Below are 17,253 nucleotides of genomic sequence, written 5' to 3'. Positions count from 1 at the left end.
CTGGAGAGACCGCTTGAGATGATGAGATAATGTCTATAAAAGACTGTGTCACCTCCAGAGCCACATGAAAGTGTGACTGACTTGCTCATTCTCCGGGGTTTCAGGGAGAAGAGGAGCTGGACGTGGAGTTCCTGATGGAGGAAACGTGAGTACTACCGCACAGCCCAGGGCCCAGGCTCTATTTGGGGAAATGGCCCTGACCCCGATCTCCCTATGGTCAGCCCAGCCGGGATGTGCTGTCCCTCTTCTCCCACCCTGCCTGACAGGTGGGGTGCGGTAAGGGTCCTCCTAGGGAAATGAGGACAGGGAGGCCTTGTTTCCTCCCCCTGCTCTCTCCTCACCTCTCCTCCTGCAGAAGCACCTCCCCTCCCAGGACTTACAGAGCCCTCAGCACCACCCAGGGAGACCCCACATGGGTGGCAGGGGGCAGGCCAACGCAGGAAGCATGTGCCTTTGCAAGGCCTGACTCTGGATGGTTTGATTTTTCCAGGTTGGACCGCCCAGAAAACCTCATCACCAACAATGTCCTTGTGGTAACTGCCTTCCCCAGCCTAGGGGAGGGGCCCAGGGCAGACACTTGGGGTGGAGGGGCAGCTGCCAGGGTGTGGACCAGAAGGGACGGGCAGGGGCAGGGCTCTGTGGGAAGACCACCCCTGGGGCTCTGGGTGATGGAGGGGCCTGGAGCCGAAGGGCACATGGAGAAAGGGTGGGCAGGGCTCTGCTGAAAGGAGGTTCTGGCCTGAGCCTGGATGGCTGAGGGACCATTGGAGAATTTCAGGTGCTTCCTGATAGTGTTTAGTCATATGAGATGAACTCATGAATTTGGAGTCCTCAGGGATTGACTCCAAGCTCTTCCCCAAAAGTGATGAAGAAATCGCGCAGCCCGGGCCCACCTTCAGCTTGTTAATGCCCAGGTCCCCGAGGCTCAGCGGGAGGTTCCAGTGTGCTGTGCTTCCCATCTAGGAGACTGAGGGAGGGACCAGAGGGTTAGCCAGCTCCTCCTTGGGACACTGGAGCCTCAGGAGCACCAGGCGGCAAGTCAGTGGTACATTAGAAGCTTTATGCTCCAAGCGTGGCCCTCAGACCAGCAGCACCTGGGAGCAGACAGGCCTGTGGCCCCACGCAAAGCATAGAGTTTAAGGAGGTGCTCGTTCCCAGGGGCCAGCAAATGCCTGTTTGATGGGCTCATAGTACTTTTTAAAAATACGCATTAAAATAAAGTCACGCCTATGGCACTGCCTCTTAGGAGGTGATGGAGACCAGCCGTGGGTTGGTGAATCCGGCGGTTCTATGGGGAGTGGGCAGCGGGAGTCAGCTGGCATGCGTCATAGACAGCGTGCAGGGGGCACATTCGACAATCAGTTAAGTGGAGGATGGTTAGGACATAGTCTAGTTGCTGTAGTTTTACCTGTTTCTGTGACATCTGTTCCATCATCCTGCAGACCACTGGTTTGTTTACACCATTTGGGAGTTGCTATAGTAGAATACGTGCTCCAGGCTAAGGCTGCGGAGAAACATGGAGCAGAAAGAACCATGTCTGAGAGCTGGGGGGGGGGGGGGGCTTTCAGGGATTCCAGAAGTTTTGCAAAGCCAGGAGAGTGGGGAGCGGGTGTGCAGCCAGGGCTCTCCTGGCCGCTCCAGAACATCGGGCTTAGCAGTCGCAGTGGGTGAGAGATGGGTGAAGGGTTTCTGTGTTCAGTCCCATTCTGAACCCCACTTCTTGTCCAGTGTGTGGTGGAATTGGGACAGTGGGGCACAGAGGGTTGAGGTTGAGGGGACCTCAGCTTACTCTGCAGAGCCCCCTGCCCATGATGTGATCTGTCCCAGGCCCGAGAGCTGTCATGCCTGGACGTGCATCTGGACCGCACGGGGAGCGCTGCCGTGGTCGCAGGTGAGACCTGCTCGGCACCAGGTCTGGCCCTGCTTGGAGCATGGGACAGACGAGGGTTGCTGGGAAACCGCACAGGGCAGGAGGCCAGCAGCAGGGTGGAGCTGGCCTCTCCCTTCTTGGCCACACAGCACAGAGGCCACATGTCTCCTCCAGGCAGGAGAGTCCCCTGACCTGGGGAGAGCACGTTGCATGGGGGTTGTGGGGCCCTGCAGGCTGGGAAGGCCCCTTTCAGAATCCTGTTTATGACGGTCCAGCCTCCAGGGCCTCCCCCATGTCCAGGCAACACTGCTGGCTCCCCAGGTCCGAGCTGGGGTCTGGGCTGTTTTACTCCTCATGCTAACCTGCCCGCTTTCTCCCTAGATCAGGACAAGCTGGAGCTGGAGCTGACACTGAAGGGGTCATATGAGGACACACAGACATCGGCCCTGGGCACAGCCTCTGCCTTCTGCTTCCACTACATGCCAGCCCAAGAGACAGAGCTGAGTGGGCACCTGAGGGTGGGTCTTGGCTCTAGAAGTCTCCCACCAATCCCAGCCTTTGGTCAGTTCCAGCCTCTGCGGGCTTCTCTCTGGCCTGTCTCCCTGCCCCCCAAAGGCGAGGCCCCCTGTGACCTTGCCAGCCTCTCCCAGTTGGGCATGCACCCTGGACACACCACACCTGAGGGCCAGGCAGGCAAGGGGACTGCTACACCACATCAGCCTTTGTTGGAGTCCTCCACTGGCTCCTCCAATGATGCCCTTAGAATAAAACCTGATGTCTGCACCCACAGGCCCTGCACAGCCTGGCCCTGCCCGGCGCTGCTGCCTCATTCTGTTCCACGCCCTGCCCCGTGCATGATTCTCCAGCCATACTTGTCTCCTACCGTTCTTTCCAACATGCCAAGTGTTTTCCCTGCCCATGGCTGGCTCCTTCCACATCTCGGCTCAATGGCTCCTCTTTAGAGGAGCTCTCCTTGCCCCTCACCTCCAGAGACCCCACACACAGCCACCTGTGGTTACTCCATCGTATCACACGGCTTAGTTCCTTCCCGGCACTTACTCACATCAGTCCATCACCTGTGTCTTTGTAAATTCACACGTGATTCAGTGAGAGTAATACCTGTGCACTAAATAAATATTAGCTGATATTATTTTCTAATGATTAGTAATTGTAATTACATTAATTGCAATTATTTTTATAGTATCAAGGAGGGACTGTGTCTGTCTGGATCGCAGTCTAGATACACAGGACTTGTGAAATGAAATGAATGAATAAACGAATGAATATTTCCCTCCAGAGCTCCACAAGCAATGTCTGGAACTGGAATAATTCAGCTTGGCACCTCACTGTGCCCCTGAGGTCCTTGGCCGTGGGGAAGGAGGTGACCGTTGATGTTCCTGCTGCAAATGTAAGTGACCTCAACTGCATGGGAAGTGCCAGCGAGGATGAAGATGGGGGAGTCCAAGGCCCCAGGGGATACCATGTGCCCCTCCGGGTCTAGGGCAATCTGAGCAGGGTCTCTTGCTTTGATTTCAGGCCCCAGGAGTGAGGCTGCAGCTCAAGGCAGAGAGCTGGTGAGGGGCATTTGCGTCTGTGGGAGACAGGGAGAGGTGGTGATGGGGGAGAGGAGTGCTGTGGGAAAGGGTGTCCTTGGGAGTGGAGCAGGGACGTAACTTGGCTGCTTGTTGTGGGCTTGGCCAACCAGCTGTGCAGGCACCCCCTGACCCTTGGATCTTCCTCTGCCCCAGCCCCAAGGAGCTGGCCGTGCACCTGGGCTTCGATCTGTGTGCAGAGGAGCAGGCCTTCCTGAGCAGGAGGAAGCAGGTGGTGGCCAGGGCCCTGAAGCAGGCCCTGCAGCTGGACAGAGACCTGCATGAGGATGAGGTCTGGGGGCGTAGTGGGGTTGTGTGTGCAGACACTCTGGACTAAGTTTAAGGGCGAAACTGATTCCTGTGCCTCTCCAGACATGCAGTCAGCAGACAGTGGAGAGTGGGCGTAGTTTTGGGGGCATGGGTAAGCTTTGGGGTTCCCACTCCCTTTGGGGCTCTATCCTGGGCTGAGAGCTGTCACTTTCAGAATAGGGGCTGGACCCAGCTCTAACCCTGACTCCACCAGGCCCTGACCACAATGTCCCTTCCATGGAGGCAGGGAGCAGGATGAGGTCCTGCGTAAGGTGGGGGGCAGCTCATCTTTGTCCTTGTTAAGTCACCTTGTGTCTGTGTGCGGTCCAGGTCCCTGTTGTGGGCATTGTGGCCACAGGAGGAGGTGCCCGGGCCATGACAGCACTCTATGGCCACCTACTGGCCCTGCAGAAGCTGGGACTTCTGGACTGTGTGACCTACTTAAGTGGCACCTCAGGCTCTACATGGTAAGGGGCCTGGGGCCTGGAGCAGCCTAGATGATCAGAGCCCGGGGGGTGGGGTGGACAGAGTAGACACCAGAGGGTCCCTCTATATGGGAAAGCAGAGTAGGTGGGAGCAATGGGGTCTGATGGTCCCAAGTGGCTTTCTCACAGGAGGGAAACAGTCCTGCCATGCACAAGGCCATGCATGAGGTCCAGATGCTACTGAAGAGCTGTGAGGTAGCCAACTCAGAAGGAGCTGGGCTTGAGCTTGGCAACACCACATACTAGCTGGGTGACTTTGAGCAACCTGTCTCCTCTGATTCTCAGTTGACTCATCTCCAAAAGGGGCAATAATAATACATACTATGACTGTGGCATAGCCCAGGCGAAACACTTAGCTAATGCTGGACACAACCAGGAGCTCCAAATTGGTAACTCTTTTTTTCTTTCATTGTTATTACCTCATTTAATCCAATTTGGAGCTCACATAGCCACAAGTGGTTTTAGTTTTTTTCTTTTGGGATTTTTTTGTTTGTTTGTTTGTTTGTTTTTGAGACAGAGTCTCACTTTGTTGCCCAGGCTAGAATGAGTGCCGTGGCGTCAGCCTAGCTCACAGCAACCTCAAACTCCTGGGCTCAAGCGATCCTCCTGCCTCAGCCTCCCGAGTAGCTAGAACTACAGGCATGTGCCACAATGCCCAGCTAATATTTTCTATATATTTTTTAGTTGGCCAATTAATTTCTTTCTATTTTTAGTAGAGACCGGGTCTCGCTCTTGCTCAGGCTGGTCTTGAACTCCTGACCTTGAGCTATCCACCCGCCTCGGCCTCCCAGAGTGCTAGGATTACAGGCGTGAGCCACCTCACCTAGCCAAACATGCAGTTATTGATCGCTTGAAATGTGGCTAGTCCTCACTGAGATGTGTCATAAATACACTGTGAACTTTGAAGACTTAGTTTGAAAAAATACAAATTTGTCAATAACTTTTATATTGATTACATGTTAAAATGATTTTTAAATACTTATTATTAAATTAAAATAAATATAGTATTAAAATGAATTTTTACAGATTTTTAACAAACTTTAAATGTGGTGACTAGGAAATTTAAAATTACATACGTGGCTCACATTATTTTAATGTTGGACAGTGCTGATCTAGGAGAGGAAGCTCTTTGACACACTTTTCAGAGAGGCAGAGCCTTGGCGGCAGGACCAAGCACTGGGAGAAGCTGGAGGGTGGGAAGGAGGAGTTGCCATGCCCCATGCTGGGCCTTAGTCTCCTACAGTCCTGTTCTCTTATTCTCCCAGGACAATGGCCCACCTATACGGGGACCCTGAGTGGTCTCATGGGGACCTCGAGGGTCCCATCAGACATGCCCGGGAGCACCTTGCCAAGAGCAAACTGGAAGTCTTCTCTCCAGAGCGCCTGGCAGGCTACCGCCGGGAGCTGGAGCTGCAGGCTGAGCAGGGCCACCCCACGACCTTTGTGGACCTGTGGGCCCTGGTGCTGGAGTCCATTCTGCACGGCCAGGTAGGGTCCCCGCGTGTGTGGGGCGGAGCTTATGTGCACCAGAAGGGTCAGGGCACCCGAGCAGCTAACAGGCGCATGCGCATTTCCCACAGGGTGGAAGAAGCAGTGTTTTGATTGTCTGCTTGGCTTTGGGACGCTGCCTTCCAGACAGCTAAGGTATTCTTAAATTAATCGTCATGAAACAGAAATTTCTGGATCTCCCAAGAGCTAGGGATCAGTCACTGTCAAAGTCAGTTAAGCAAACAAAGCTTTTGCGTTGGTCTTAGATTTAAATACTTAGTATTTGTGTTTGGTTTTAGATTTAAATCTTCAATCCATTTTTAGTTGATTTTTTTATATGATAAAAGATAGGGATCTACTTTCATTCTTCTGTATATGGATATCCAGTTTTCCCAGGACCATTGATTAAAGACACCATTTCCTTTGCCCAATGTATGTTCTTGCTGCCTCTGTCAAAAGTGAGTCAACTGTAAATGCATAGATTTATTGTGGCGTTCTCTATTCTGTTCCATTGGTCAATATGTCTTTTTTTATGCCAGTACCATGATGTTTTGGTTACTATGACTTCGTAGTATAATTTGTGGTCAGGAAGTGTGATGCCTCCAGCTTCGTTCTTTTTGCTCAGGATTGCTTTAGCTATATTCAGTCTTTTGGTTCCATATAAATTTCAGGATTATTTTTTCTATTTCTGCGAAGAATGTCATTGGTATTTTGATACAGATTAGATTGAATTCGCAGATCACTTGGGTAATTTGGACATGTTAACAGTATTAACTCTTCCAATCCATGAGCATGATGAGTATGGAATATCTTTCATTTTTTGGAGGTCCTCTGCAATTCCTTTCATCGGTGTTTTATAGTTTTCTTTGTAGAGATCTTTCACTTCTTTGGTTAAATTTATTCCTACGTGGGTTTTTTTGTTTGTTTTTATTGTTGTTGTTGTTGTTGTTTGAGACAGAGTCTCACTCTGTTGCCTGGGCTAGAGTGAGTGCCATGGCGTCAGCCTAGCTCATAGCAAGCTCAAACTCCTGGGCTCAAGCGATCCTTCTGCCTCAGCCTCCCAAGTAGCTGGGACTACAGGCATGTGCCACTATGCCCAGCTAATTTTTTTCTGTATATATTTTTAGTTGGCCAATTAATTTCTATTTTTAGTAGAGACGGGGGTCTCACTCTTGCTCAGGCTGGTTTTGAACTCCTGACCTTGAACGATCTGCCAGTCTCGGCTTCCCAGAATGCTAGAATTACAGGCATGAGCCACCATGCCTGGCCTCCTAGGTGTTTTTTTGGGGGGGTGGGGGAAGCTATTATAAATGGGATTGCTTTCTTGATTGCTTTTTCAGATCAATTACTATTAGTGTATAGAAACACTACAAATTTTGTATGTTGACTTTGTATCCTGCAATTTTACTGAATTCATTTATCACTTGTAAGAGTTTTTTGGTGGAGTCTTTAGGTTTTAAATTTAATTTAATGAATAAATAAATTTATTTACTTTAGAGATAGGGTCTTATTCTGTTGCCCATGCCATAAGTACAGCAGCACAATCATAGCTCATTGTAACCTTGTACCACTTCAATATTATTACTTGTTATTGGTCTGTTCAGATTTTCTAATTCTTCATGGTTCAGTCTTGGTAGGGTGCATGTGTCCAGGAATTTATCCATTTCTTCTAGGTTTTCCAATTTACATAATTTTAATGTATGTATCCTTAAGAAAAAATAATATCATTTGCATGAACAATTTTATACAAGTCTCCTTATACACACGAATTAGAGATTCTCTAAGCTTCCAAGATACGTACCCAGTAATTGAATTTTTCAGCCATTCGGTCCATGCACCTTCAACTTCCCTAGCTATTGCCAAACTGTTCTCCAAAGGAGTTGTATTAATTCACACTCCCACTACTGGTGTATAATAATTCCTTTTTTCTCTACATCTTCTGTAGAATTTTAAATTTTTATTCAACTATGGGTATGAAAGGAAAGTTTATCATAGTTTTGCATTTCTTTGATTTTTAGTGAAACTATTCATATTTTCAAGTACATTTATCATTTGTGCTTCCTCTCCCATGGATTACCTACTTAAATACTTTTCCATTTTCCAATTTAATTTGTCTTTTTCATATTGTTTTGCAGGAATTCTTTATATATTCTCTATATTAATCCTTTATCAGTTATAATGGTTTTAATGCATAATTTTAATATAATCTAAGTTATCATTCTTTTCTTTTACAGTTGGTGCTTTGGGGAGTTTTCCTTTCCTCTTCCCCAAAGTTATAAAATACCTTTCTATATATTCTTATAAAAGTTTTAAAGATTTGTTTCTTACAAATACGACTTTAATCCACCCAGAATTTATCTTCAGATATCACATGCACAAAGATCCAATTTTATTTTTTTCTCATATGGATAGCAAATTTTCCCAGTCTCATTTATTGAATTTTTTTCTCCTTTTATCTGCATTGCTGCTTCTGTTAAGTGTCAGGTGTCCCATATTCATGGGACTTTCGCTGAGTGCTCTCTTCCCTTCTAATGGGATTGATTCTCTATCTCTACGCCAACAGCACATGCACTTAATCACTGTAGTTTTGGGATAAATCCTGTTATCTGGTAGGGTAAGTTTACCCTCATCTGCCACCAGGTTTGTTCTTCGGAATTCTCTTGGCTGTACTTGGCCCTTTGCTGTTCTAATTACATGATAAAATCAGCTTATCAAGTTTTGTGATGAATGTTGTTGGGATTTTGATTGAAATGGCATTGAATTTATAAAGCCAACTTAACTACTTTAAATATTTTTATTTTGTTACTGTGTCCTGTATATTCTTTGGATCTACTGTTTAAGTTCATATTCAGTGTTGAAGGTGTTGTGTTTTAATAGCTGACTTTTCTGCCTGGAGGCAACAATTAATTACTGTAGAGTGGGAGAATCTTGTTTTAACAGTTCACTTTACAAGGTACTAGAAATTGCAGTTTGATCTTAGGCTATAAAGAAGACTTTTATTTAATTATCATTTGATCCTCCAGTAATGACTTCACACATGGTTCTATGAATAAGGTTTATAGTCATTTTTTAAAACACAAACTTAATTAGTTTTGTATTGTTCATGAAAATAGAAATTCTTATGATATTATTATTGGACATCTATATATTCTTAAAAATGAGCACCTATGCTGTTTTAAGATTTTTGTCCCAACATGAAATGTTTTCAATTTATTGTTTCTTTTCTTCTTGGTTATCATGCCTTACCTCTTACAGATAACATTCATCGCAGGTTTTTAAAAATAATCTTTTATTCAGATAATTTTCATGTTATTTCTAATTTTTAAAATCTATAGATGGAACAGGTATATGTTATCTCTAAAGTACAAAAAGTCATTTAAAATTTTCAGAAAATATAACTCCATTCATGACAAATCACAATTTCATTAATATTAATATTAAGAAATATCACACCCTGAATTTTTACTCAGAACTTTATTAGTCTACACACGTCTCTAATATTGATTCAGTTTTTATAAAAACCTGCTTGTAAAATACACCAGTTATAATCTGAGCTTCCCAAACTATTTCTTTGAGACTATTTTCTTTAATCTTTTGCTGGCTATCACTGAACTGCTTAGAGGCTACTTATCAATCCACAAGGCAAAACTTACAGTTTTTCTCCTTTTCTTTTCCTGACTTAAGAAGATCTTGCACATTTTCCTTCAACTCTGAACAATAGTCTACCACACACAATGCCCAACCCACAACACGTTGCCAACACAGCACCAAGCTCCAAGGTTTCTGGTGGGACCTTGGGTCATCAGAATGGTGTTCTGTAGGGTTGGGGATACTCACTTGGGACCTGGGAGGCTAGAGACTGAGTCCTGCCACAGCTTCCTGGTGAGCTATTAAAGGGTATACTGAGTGCTGTTTCAGTAAATGGAGGGGTGTGCTGACCCTTTTCCAAAACGTTCCCCAGGGCAGAAACTGTGCAATTTCAGTAAAAGTACCAATTTTCCTCCAACCACAGGTGATGGATCAGAAGCTGTCAGGACAGAGAGCCGCACTGGAGCGGGGTCAGAACCCTCTGCCTCTCTACTTGGGCCTCAATGTCAAGGAGAACAATCTGGAGACGCTCGACTTCAAGGGTACGGTCCTGTCCACTCCACCTTTCGCCATACACCACCCCCAAATCCTCTGTACTCTGAGAGTCCCCAGAGAAACTCCTGCCTAGATTGACCCATCTTCTGGAAAAGTGGTGGTGCCAATGGGCTCAGGGGCCAGCCAGGGGAGCTCTCTGTCCCTGGGGTGAGGCGGATTTGAGAATGTAGACAAGGCAGGGTGGGGGTGGTCAGCCCAAAGTGTGCATTCCCCATCTCTGCTGTGTCAGTGCCGGGCAGGAGGGAGACTGAGGCCTGCTGGGGGCAGTATCTTTGGCCCCCACCCAAGCTGGGGCTCCCCCAGTTCAGTCTTCTCACAGCCCTGCTCTCCCTCCCACCCCATCAGAGTGGGTCGAATTCTCCCCCTACGAGGTCGGGTTCCTGAAGTACGGGACCTTCATCCCTCCCGAGCTCTTTGGCTCCGAGTTCTTCATGGGGCGGCTGATGAGCAGACGCCCTGAGCCCCGGATCTGCTTTCTGGAAGGTGAGAGTGTCACTCTGAAGGCCCTGCCCAGTCCAGGCCAGGGCTCTGGATGGACACGGCTCCTGTAGCCAGGTCTGGACAGAGCCCCAGGAAGAAGGGTGGGTTTGGGTGGTGAGGAATGTCCATTGCCAGGGCCATTTTCCACCAGCACCCAATGGTGGGGCCACTGGCTTCCAGGTGAGGGGAGACAGGGCGCTGGGGCCTGAGGGCTGACCTCTCTTGGGGGGTTGGCCGTCAGGTATCTGGAGCAACATTTACTCCCTGAACTTGCTGGACGCCTGGTATGACCTCACCAGCTCCGGGGAGGCCTGGAAGCAGCACATCAAGGACAAGATGAGGAACATAGGTGGGCAAGGGGCTCTCGGGGAGCCTGGGGTGAGGCTGCTCCTTTCAGACTCTGGTTAGGGGGCATCTGAGGGCAAGGAGGGCCAGGAATTTCCAGGTCTCCCCTAGACCAAGGTCTGTTTCTCTAGCTGCAGAGAAGGAGCCTCCGGCCTCTTCCGGCACCTCCTCGTGGCTGGATGCCTTGTGGCTGCAGCCGGGAACGGCCCTGGCCCAGGCATTCAAGGGCTTCCTGACAGGCAGGCCGCTCCACCAGCACAGCCCCAACTTCCTCCGGGGCCTCCAGCTGCACCAGGACTACTGCAGCCAGAAAGGCTTCTCCACCTGGGCAGGTAAGGGCTCTCCCCTTGGGTCCCCAGGTAACGTGATTGGGCTCCTGGCTGGGGATGAGGCACGGCTGGGCCTTGGGGGTCACAGCATCTACTTCTGGGGTGTGGCCTGGAGAAGATCCCCTTGGGTGGTCTTGGGGAAGGGTTGGGACCACATGTGCTTTCAGGGAGTGACCCAAAGGTAAGAAGGGGACGTGGAGGTAAGTGCAGGTGGATGACTGGTGGCAGGGTGGCTGCCTCTGACCGTCACTGCCTCTCCCACCAGACAGTCAACTAGACTCCACCCCCGGCCAGCTGACACCCCAAGAGCCCCAGCTCTGCCTGGTGGACCCCTGCTACTTCATCAACACCAGCTGTCCCCCCATGTTCCGGACAGGCCGCAGGCTGGACCTCATCCTGTCCTTCGACTACTCCCTGTCCTCGCCCTTTGAGGTGCCTCTGGTCACCCCACAGGAGCCCCTCTGCTCAGCCAAGCCAAGATCCAGGGGCAGGCAGCAGGGCCACTGAGCCATTGCTCCACACGTCCCAGGTCCCCAGAGGGAGGAAGGGAAGAAGGGGTGACAGGCCCTGATCCACTGGCTCCTGCCAGAGTCCTCGACTGGGAAGAGTTGTGTGGTGCTGGAGCTTCAGGCTCCCAGGACAGGTGAACAGGAAGGGAGACCTCTCCACACCTGCTCCAAAGAGGGACAGCTAGACAGAGCTGAGAGGAGACCCCAGGCATCTCCACATCCAGCCCCCCAGACCTCCCCTGGGGACTCTGCGCAGATGTAGGTCCCCTACAGAGGTCCTCTAGGCTCTGGGACTTGATTGATCCAGCAATAGCAATCCAGATTGGAGTGGGAGTGTGCTGGCTTTGTGTCCCACCTAAGATTTTAAACAATGTCACAGACCACAGGGATCCTCGTACTCCCTCCAGGTCTCCCTCCAAGGCACTATGCAGCTTAGCTGGGCCATGAACAGGACAGAACCAGGTTGCTGTCTTAACACCAAGGCAGCCAGCTTGGGCTGGAACCATCCCAGCACTGATCTGGGCTGGCCTGGCCCTCTCTGGGCCACCCTCTCCCCACCAGGCGCTGCAGCAAACTGAGCTGTACTGCCGGGCTCAGGGGCTGCCCTTCCCTCGAGTGGAGCCCAGCCCTCAGGACCAAAGTCAGCCTGGGGAGTGCCACGTCTTCTCGGACCCCGCCTGCCCCGAGGCCCCTGTCCTGCTGCACTTCCCGCTGGTCAATGCCTCCTTCAAGGACTACTCAGCTCCTGGTGAGGCAGCCCATCCCTGGTAGCCAGGCAGCCAGTCCCACCTAGTCTTTGGACACCTGCCCTGGCCTCTGTCGCTGATGCCCATGTCCCTGCTGCATCCTCTGTTTGCAAGGTCACTGTGCTATTGTCCTCTCTGTCATGACCCCAGCCTCTTTTGGCCTCCCCTTCCCCTGGTACCCCTGGCAACCCCTCTGCCCTCCTGCTCTGTGAGGGGTTCAGTTGGCCTTTCTCCCATCCCACCCCTGCCCAGTCTGGGGCCCCCTTTGCAAAGGCCCCTGAAATCTAAATGCTCATCCCATGCCATCCTGTCCTCTCCTCTCACCGACTGGTCAGAATTTTATCTCCTTTTGGTGGGAAAACTAATTTCTGCCTTTGTGCATTATCCCCAGCCTTCTAGTTCCCGCCACAATTGCAAATCTTCCAGCTTTTCTGTTAACATGCTCAGCCCACAGCTTGGAATTCCAAAGAACTTTTCTCTCTCAGCAAAGACTGGTTCTTGCAAAGCAGAAGCCCCCTTGTTTCCACTGTGAGCTTTGAGAATCTCTTCGCTAACCCAGTTGACTTCCTTGTTCTGGCTGCTTCCACCTCACCCTGGAGCAATGTACAGATACCGTGGGGTTGCCTGGGTAGGGGAAGAAGTGTCATGCATGCCTCAAGAAAATGTGGGAGTAGCAAACTCCTCATACCTTCAAATACTACCCTACTCCCCACATTTGTATTTCTGGGCAAAGGACACAGAGTTGAGGGGAGCAAGTGCTTCTCCAGTGGGGAGCAGCCTTCCCCCGTGCCCCAGCTGTGGGGGCCTCTGTGACCCTCCCTGATTCCCTCCCACTCCCGGCAGGTGTCCCTCGCAGCCCGGCAGAGCTCCAGGCTGGCCAAGTGGATCTCACCAAGGCCACCTCCCCCTACGCCCTGTTCAACATGACCTACAAGGAGGAAGACTTTGACCGCCTGCTGCGGCTCTGCGACTACAACGTGCGGAACAGCCAGGGCGCCATCCTGCAGGCCTTGAGGACTGCGCTGAAGCACAGAGCCCCAGAGGGGAGGCCTCCAGGGACGCAGACCTGAGGCTGCTCAGAGTCCCCAGGGCCCTGAGGTCCACGCTCTGACCCTCCAGGGGTTGGGGGCTTAACCCAATCTGCCTCTGGGCACAGCCACGCCCTCTGTGGCTGGAGTTCTGGGCTCTCCCAGACTTGGGCCACATCTGTAGCTGGTGTCACTGCCCAGAGGGGGCTGCACCCCCCCCCCCCGCAGAGTTCTTCCTTATGTTGACAGCTGTTTTGAGAAGAGTTGAAAATAAACTTCACCAGGCCAGTGTGTAGAACGGCTGGTTCAACCAGATACAGTTATAATCACTTTCATGCCTGAGCAGAGTGAGTTTGGGGTGTAAGCTGCAGGTGTCATATCAGGAGTAGGGACAAGAAGGGCTGGAGATGGTCTGACCTGACAGGTGGCCTAGGGCATCAGAAACCACAGTATGTCCCGAACATATTCCCTCCCCTTCCCTCTCCCCCACTGCCGCTGCCTCCCGTTTTCAGAGTGCAAGTCTTGTACTTGCTCAGTTAAATTTATTCCTAAGTATTTTATTCTTTTTGATGATGTTATACATGGAATTATTTTCTGAATTTCATTTTCAGATTATTCATTGACATTTTATAGAAATACAATTGATTTTTGTGTATTGATCTTGTATTCAGCAATCTTGTTTATTGGCTCTAATACTTTTTTGTGGATTCCTTATAATTTTCTATAGACAACAAATAGATATGGTTTGCTTCTTCCTTTCTGATGGGAGTGCTTTTTATTTCTTTTTCTTTCCTAATCACCCTGACTGGAACCTCCAGCACAATGTTAAATAGACGTGGCCAGAACACACATCCTTGTCTTCTTCCTGATATTTGGAGGGAAGCAATATGTCTCTTAACACTCAATAGGGTATTAGCTTTGGGTTTTTCTTACACATCCCTTATCAGGGTGAGGAAGTTCCCTTTTCTTCCTAGTCTATTGAGTGTTTTTATCATGAAAAGGTGCTAAATTTTGTCAAATTATTTTTCTGTGTCTACTGAGATGACCATGTGGGTTTCGTCCTGTGTTCTATTAATATGCCGTATTGCATTGATTGATTTTTGGATATTAAACCATCCTTGTATACCTGGGACAAATTCTACTTAATCGTGATATATAATCCTTTTTATGGTTTGAGGGAACACTTCTAACCTCCCTCACTTAAGGGCACACACGCACACACACGCTCACACACAACTGTGGCTACCTGGGCCCCTGGGGGAGGGGGTCACAATGGGAGCTTCAGGACAGACCTCGGCTCAGGGATTGCCCTCATCCTCTGCCTCATCTGTATTTGGCTTTATTTTGATTCTCCATTTTCCATATTTTATCATAAACTCTTATGTTTTTAACAATGACAGTGATGCAATTTACTGGCTGTTGTATTTTATTTTATGCCATTATGTAAAATGCATAAATAATGCATTTTACATTATCTCCCTTAATTCTTACAGCTGCCTTAATGTGTTAGGTGGTATTATCTCCATGTTATCAAGGATGAAACTCAGCCATGAGAAAAGAAAAAAAGTATCCCCTGACTCAGTTTTCTGGGAGCCGACCTGGCACCAGCTGTTGGGCCATGGAGTCCTCCTGATGAACACAAACCCTTCACGGAGCACCAGTGTCACACAAGGTCACTATGCCACCGTGATGGGGCAAGACAGAAACAAGGCCACACCATAAATAAGTTGAGCACGGACAAAAACAAGAGCACTGTGAAATCACAAAAATGGCCCAACATTACCTCTGCTGTTTCACACGAGAGATTGCTGTTTCTTTACCAATGACAGCTTGCTGGCCCTGCCCTGTTCCCTGACCTGCTTGATAAAAATTATGAAGATACCCAATTGTAGAATTGCCCCCACTTCCTGACAGCACCCAGCCAGAGCAAAACTTTGCTCCCTGAAACATTTCTTCAAATCACCTCCTACAAGCCCAAATCCTACAAGATGCACCCGCCAACACACACACCACTTACTGCAACCCTCCATGGTATGCAGTCGCCTTAGTTGCAACAAGTACCAGTAAACCCAAATTTGTTCCACTACTGGGATGTTCCCAGCCATCTCTGGCAGGTGGCACCAACAGGATTAAGAAACTTGCTCAAGATCACTAACCTCAAAGTGGCAAAGCCAGGACAGGAACTGGAAGCTTCTGGAAGCAATGCCCAGGTTTCTGACCACTACAACACTCAGCATCTTTAGACACTGACTTTGTAACATGCCCTATTTTTAGTGAAGAGTTAACCTCACCCAAAGAGAGGTCTTGCCTCTCTGGCTACTGGGAGGTGATCTCCAGGCCTGGAATGTCCTGTCTGACAACCGTGTCTTTGTTTGCTGGGGGACTTTGGCCACCCAAAGGTGGAACTAAAGACTTTAGAGGAACTAAAGACTAAGAGTGTTAGTCCAGGAAAGGCTGGAGAATACAGGTCAGTCACACGGGCAGCATCTGATTGAGCCTTAACTTTTCTGGTTGACAATGTTCTGTGCGTATCATCATATTTTGTAGCCAGGAGAAGGTGACACCACCCAAAACTCCACAGGGAGACGATGCCTGCCTGGAAGCCCCATGATTGGACCGCTCCCAGACTCTGTCCTGTGTGTCTCTTCTTTTAGCTGATTCTAATTTGTATCCTTGCACTATAATAAAACTGTGATCGTGAGTTTAGTGCTTTCCTGAGTTCTGTGACCCATCCTAGCAAATTATTGAACCTGAGGGTGGGTGTCAGCACTCCCAATTTGCAGCCAGCTGGTCTGAACAGAAGGTGGTCCGGGGGCACTCCTGAACTTGCAGCTGGTGACTGAAGTCAGGGCAGTCTTGTGGGGACTGTTCCGTCAGATGGTAGAGTTTGGTAACCCTCCCTGCAGAGGGGGTCAGAAGTCTTGGGAAAATGTGGCAGTCTGGAGGACTGTGCCCTCAACCTTGGGGTTTGGCCAACTCCAGGCACCTCTGCTCTGGACAGTGGGAGAGGGTGCAAGTAGAAAAAGACACTCCTTCCATTTGGGGAAGTTTCAATAAAGCCAGACAGATGGCTGAGAGTTCCACACAGTCACCAGAGTGGGCCAGGCTGAAGATCAAGGGCATACCTGCCATGTGAGTGTGTTTGTCTGTCTCATACCCTGACGCCTGACTAGCTACCATCATCCCAGGCCCCCTGACTACTCGAGGGCCAGGAGGCCCTGGCAATCCCACCCTGATCCAGTAAGGACTGTGGCTGCAGTGGCACTCAAAGTGCAACTCTTCCCTCTGTCTCCAGCTTGTCAGCCAACCCGTCAGACTCTGACTCATCAAGCCTCCACGATTGTGTGAGCCACCGTCAGGCCCCCACCCAGGGCTCCCATGTGAATTGCACAATGCTCTTCCTGCAGCCTGTGGGCCCCTCCCGGGCCAGGCCCAGAGACAACCAGCAGAGACAGGAAGGCCCAGCAGGCTGAATGTCTGTCACCACCAGTCCCAAGAGCTGGCACTCTGCCACCTGTTCAACACAGGCTGTGGCAGTGGGACTAGGGAACAATATGGACTGAGAGGCATTTTTTTTCCTGATCGAATATTTGGAGTCATCTCAACAATGCAAGAATGGTTGTATATTAGAAAACTTACAAATTTTTGAACAGTGTATAGACTAAAGGGAGAACAACAACAATATAAAAGTAACTGCTTGAAAAAATTCAACACAAACTCAGAATTTATGAAAAGCTTGTAATAAATCAGGGCATTTACTTAACCTGATGTAGGGTAACTGTGATGGTTAATTTTATGTGTCAACTTGGCTGGGCCATGGTGCCCAAATATTTGGTCAAACAGTATCCTGGAGGTTTCTGTGGGAGGAGATTAACATTTAAATTAGTGGATTTTGAGTAAAGCAGATAACCTTCTGTAATGTGGTTGGG

At 49.4% G+C, this 17,253-nt stretch overlaps 1 protein-coding gene across 1 annotated transcript in view; it reads left to right on the top strand.

Annotated features, from left to right (window-relative positions):
* Positions 1–13,536, top strand: part of PLA2G4D (phospholipase A2 group IVD) — a 29,985-nt gene extending 16,449 nt beyond the window's left edge. Inside the window, exons 9-24 of the mRNA XM_076004636.1 lie at positions 105–145; positions 491–533; positions 1,828–1,891; positions 2,252–2,388; positions 3,168–3,278; positions 3,407–3,444; positions 3,619–3,754; positions 4,102–4,238; positions 5,522–5,744; positions 9,757–9,874; positions 10,233–10,370; positions 10,609–10,716; positions 10,850–11,044; positions 11,307–11,473; positions 12,112–12,298; positions 13,140–13,536. Of these exons, the coding sequence (XP_075860751.1) occupies positions 105–145; positions 491–533; positions 1,828–1,891; positions 2,252–2,388; positions 3,168–3,278; positions 3,407–3,444; positions 3,619–3,754; positions 4,102–4,238; positions 5,522–5,744; positions 9,757–9,874; positions 10,233–10,370; positions 10,609–10,716; positions 10,850–11,044; positions 11,307–11,473; positions 12,112–12,298; positions 13,140–13,366 (2,070 nt within the window). The 3' untranslated portion in view covers positions 13,367–13,536. The remainder of the gene's footprint in view (positions 1–104; positions 146–490; positions 534–1,827; positions 1,892–2,251; positions 2,389–3,167; positions 3,279–3,406; positions 3,445–3,618; positions 3,755–4,101; positions 4,239–5,521; positions 5,745–9,756; positions 9,875–10,232; positions 10,371–10,608; positions 10,717–10,849; positions 11,045–11,306; positions 11,474–12,111; positions 12,299–13,139) is intronic.
* Positions 13,537–17,253: the final 3,717 nt, after the last annotated feature.

The sequence above is a fragment of the Microcebus murinus genome, chromosome 6 (genome assembly GCF_040939455.1).
Source record: "Microcebus murinus isolate Inina chromosome 6, M.murinus_Inina_mat1.0, whole genome shotgun sequence".
NCBI lineage: Eukaryota > Metazoa > Chordata > Mammalia > Primates > Cheirogaleidae > Microcebus > Microcebus murinus.
Note: the sequence above shows the minus strand (reverse complement) of the source record. Positions and strands in the feature narration are given on the sequence as shown.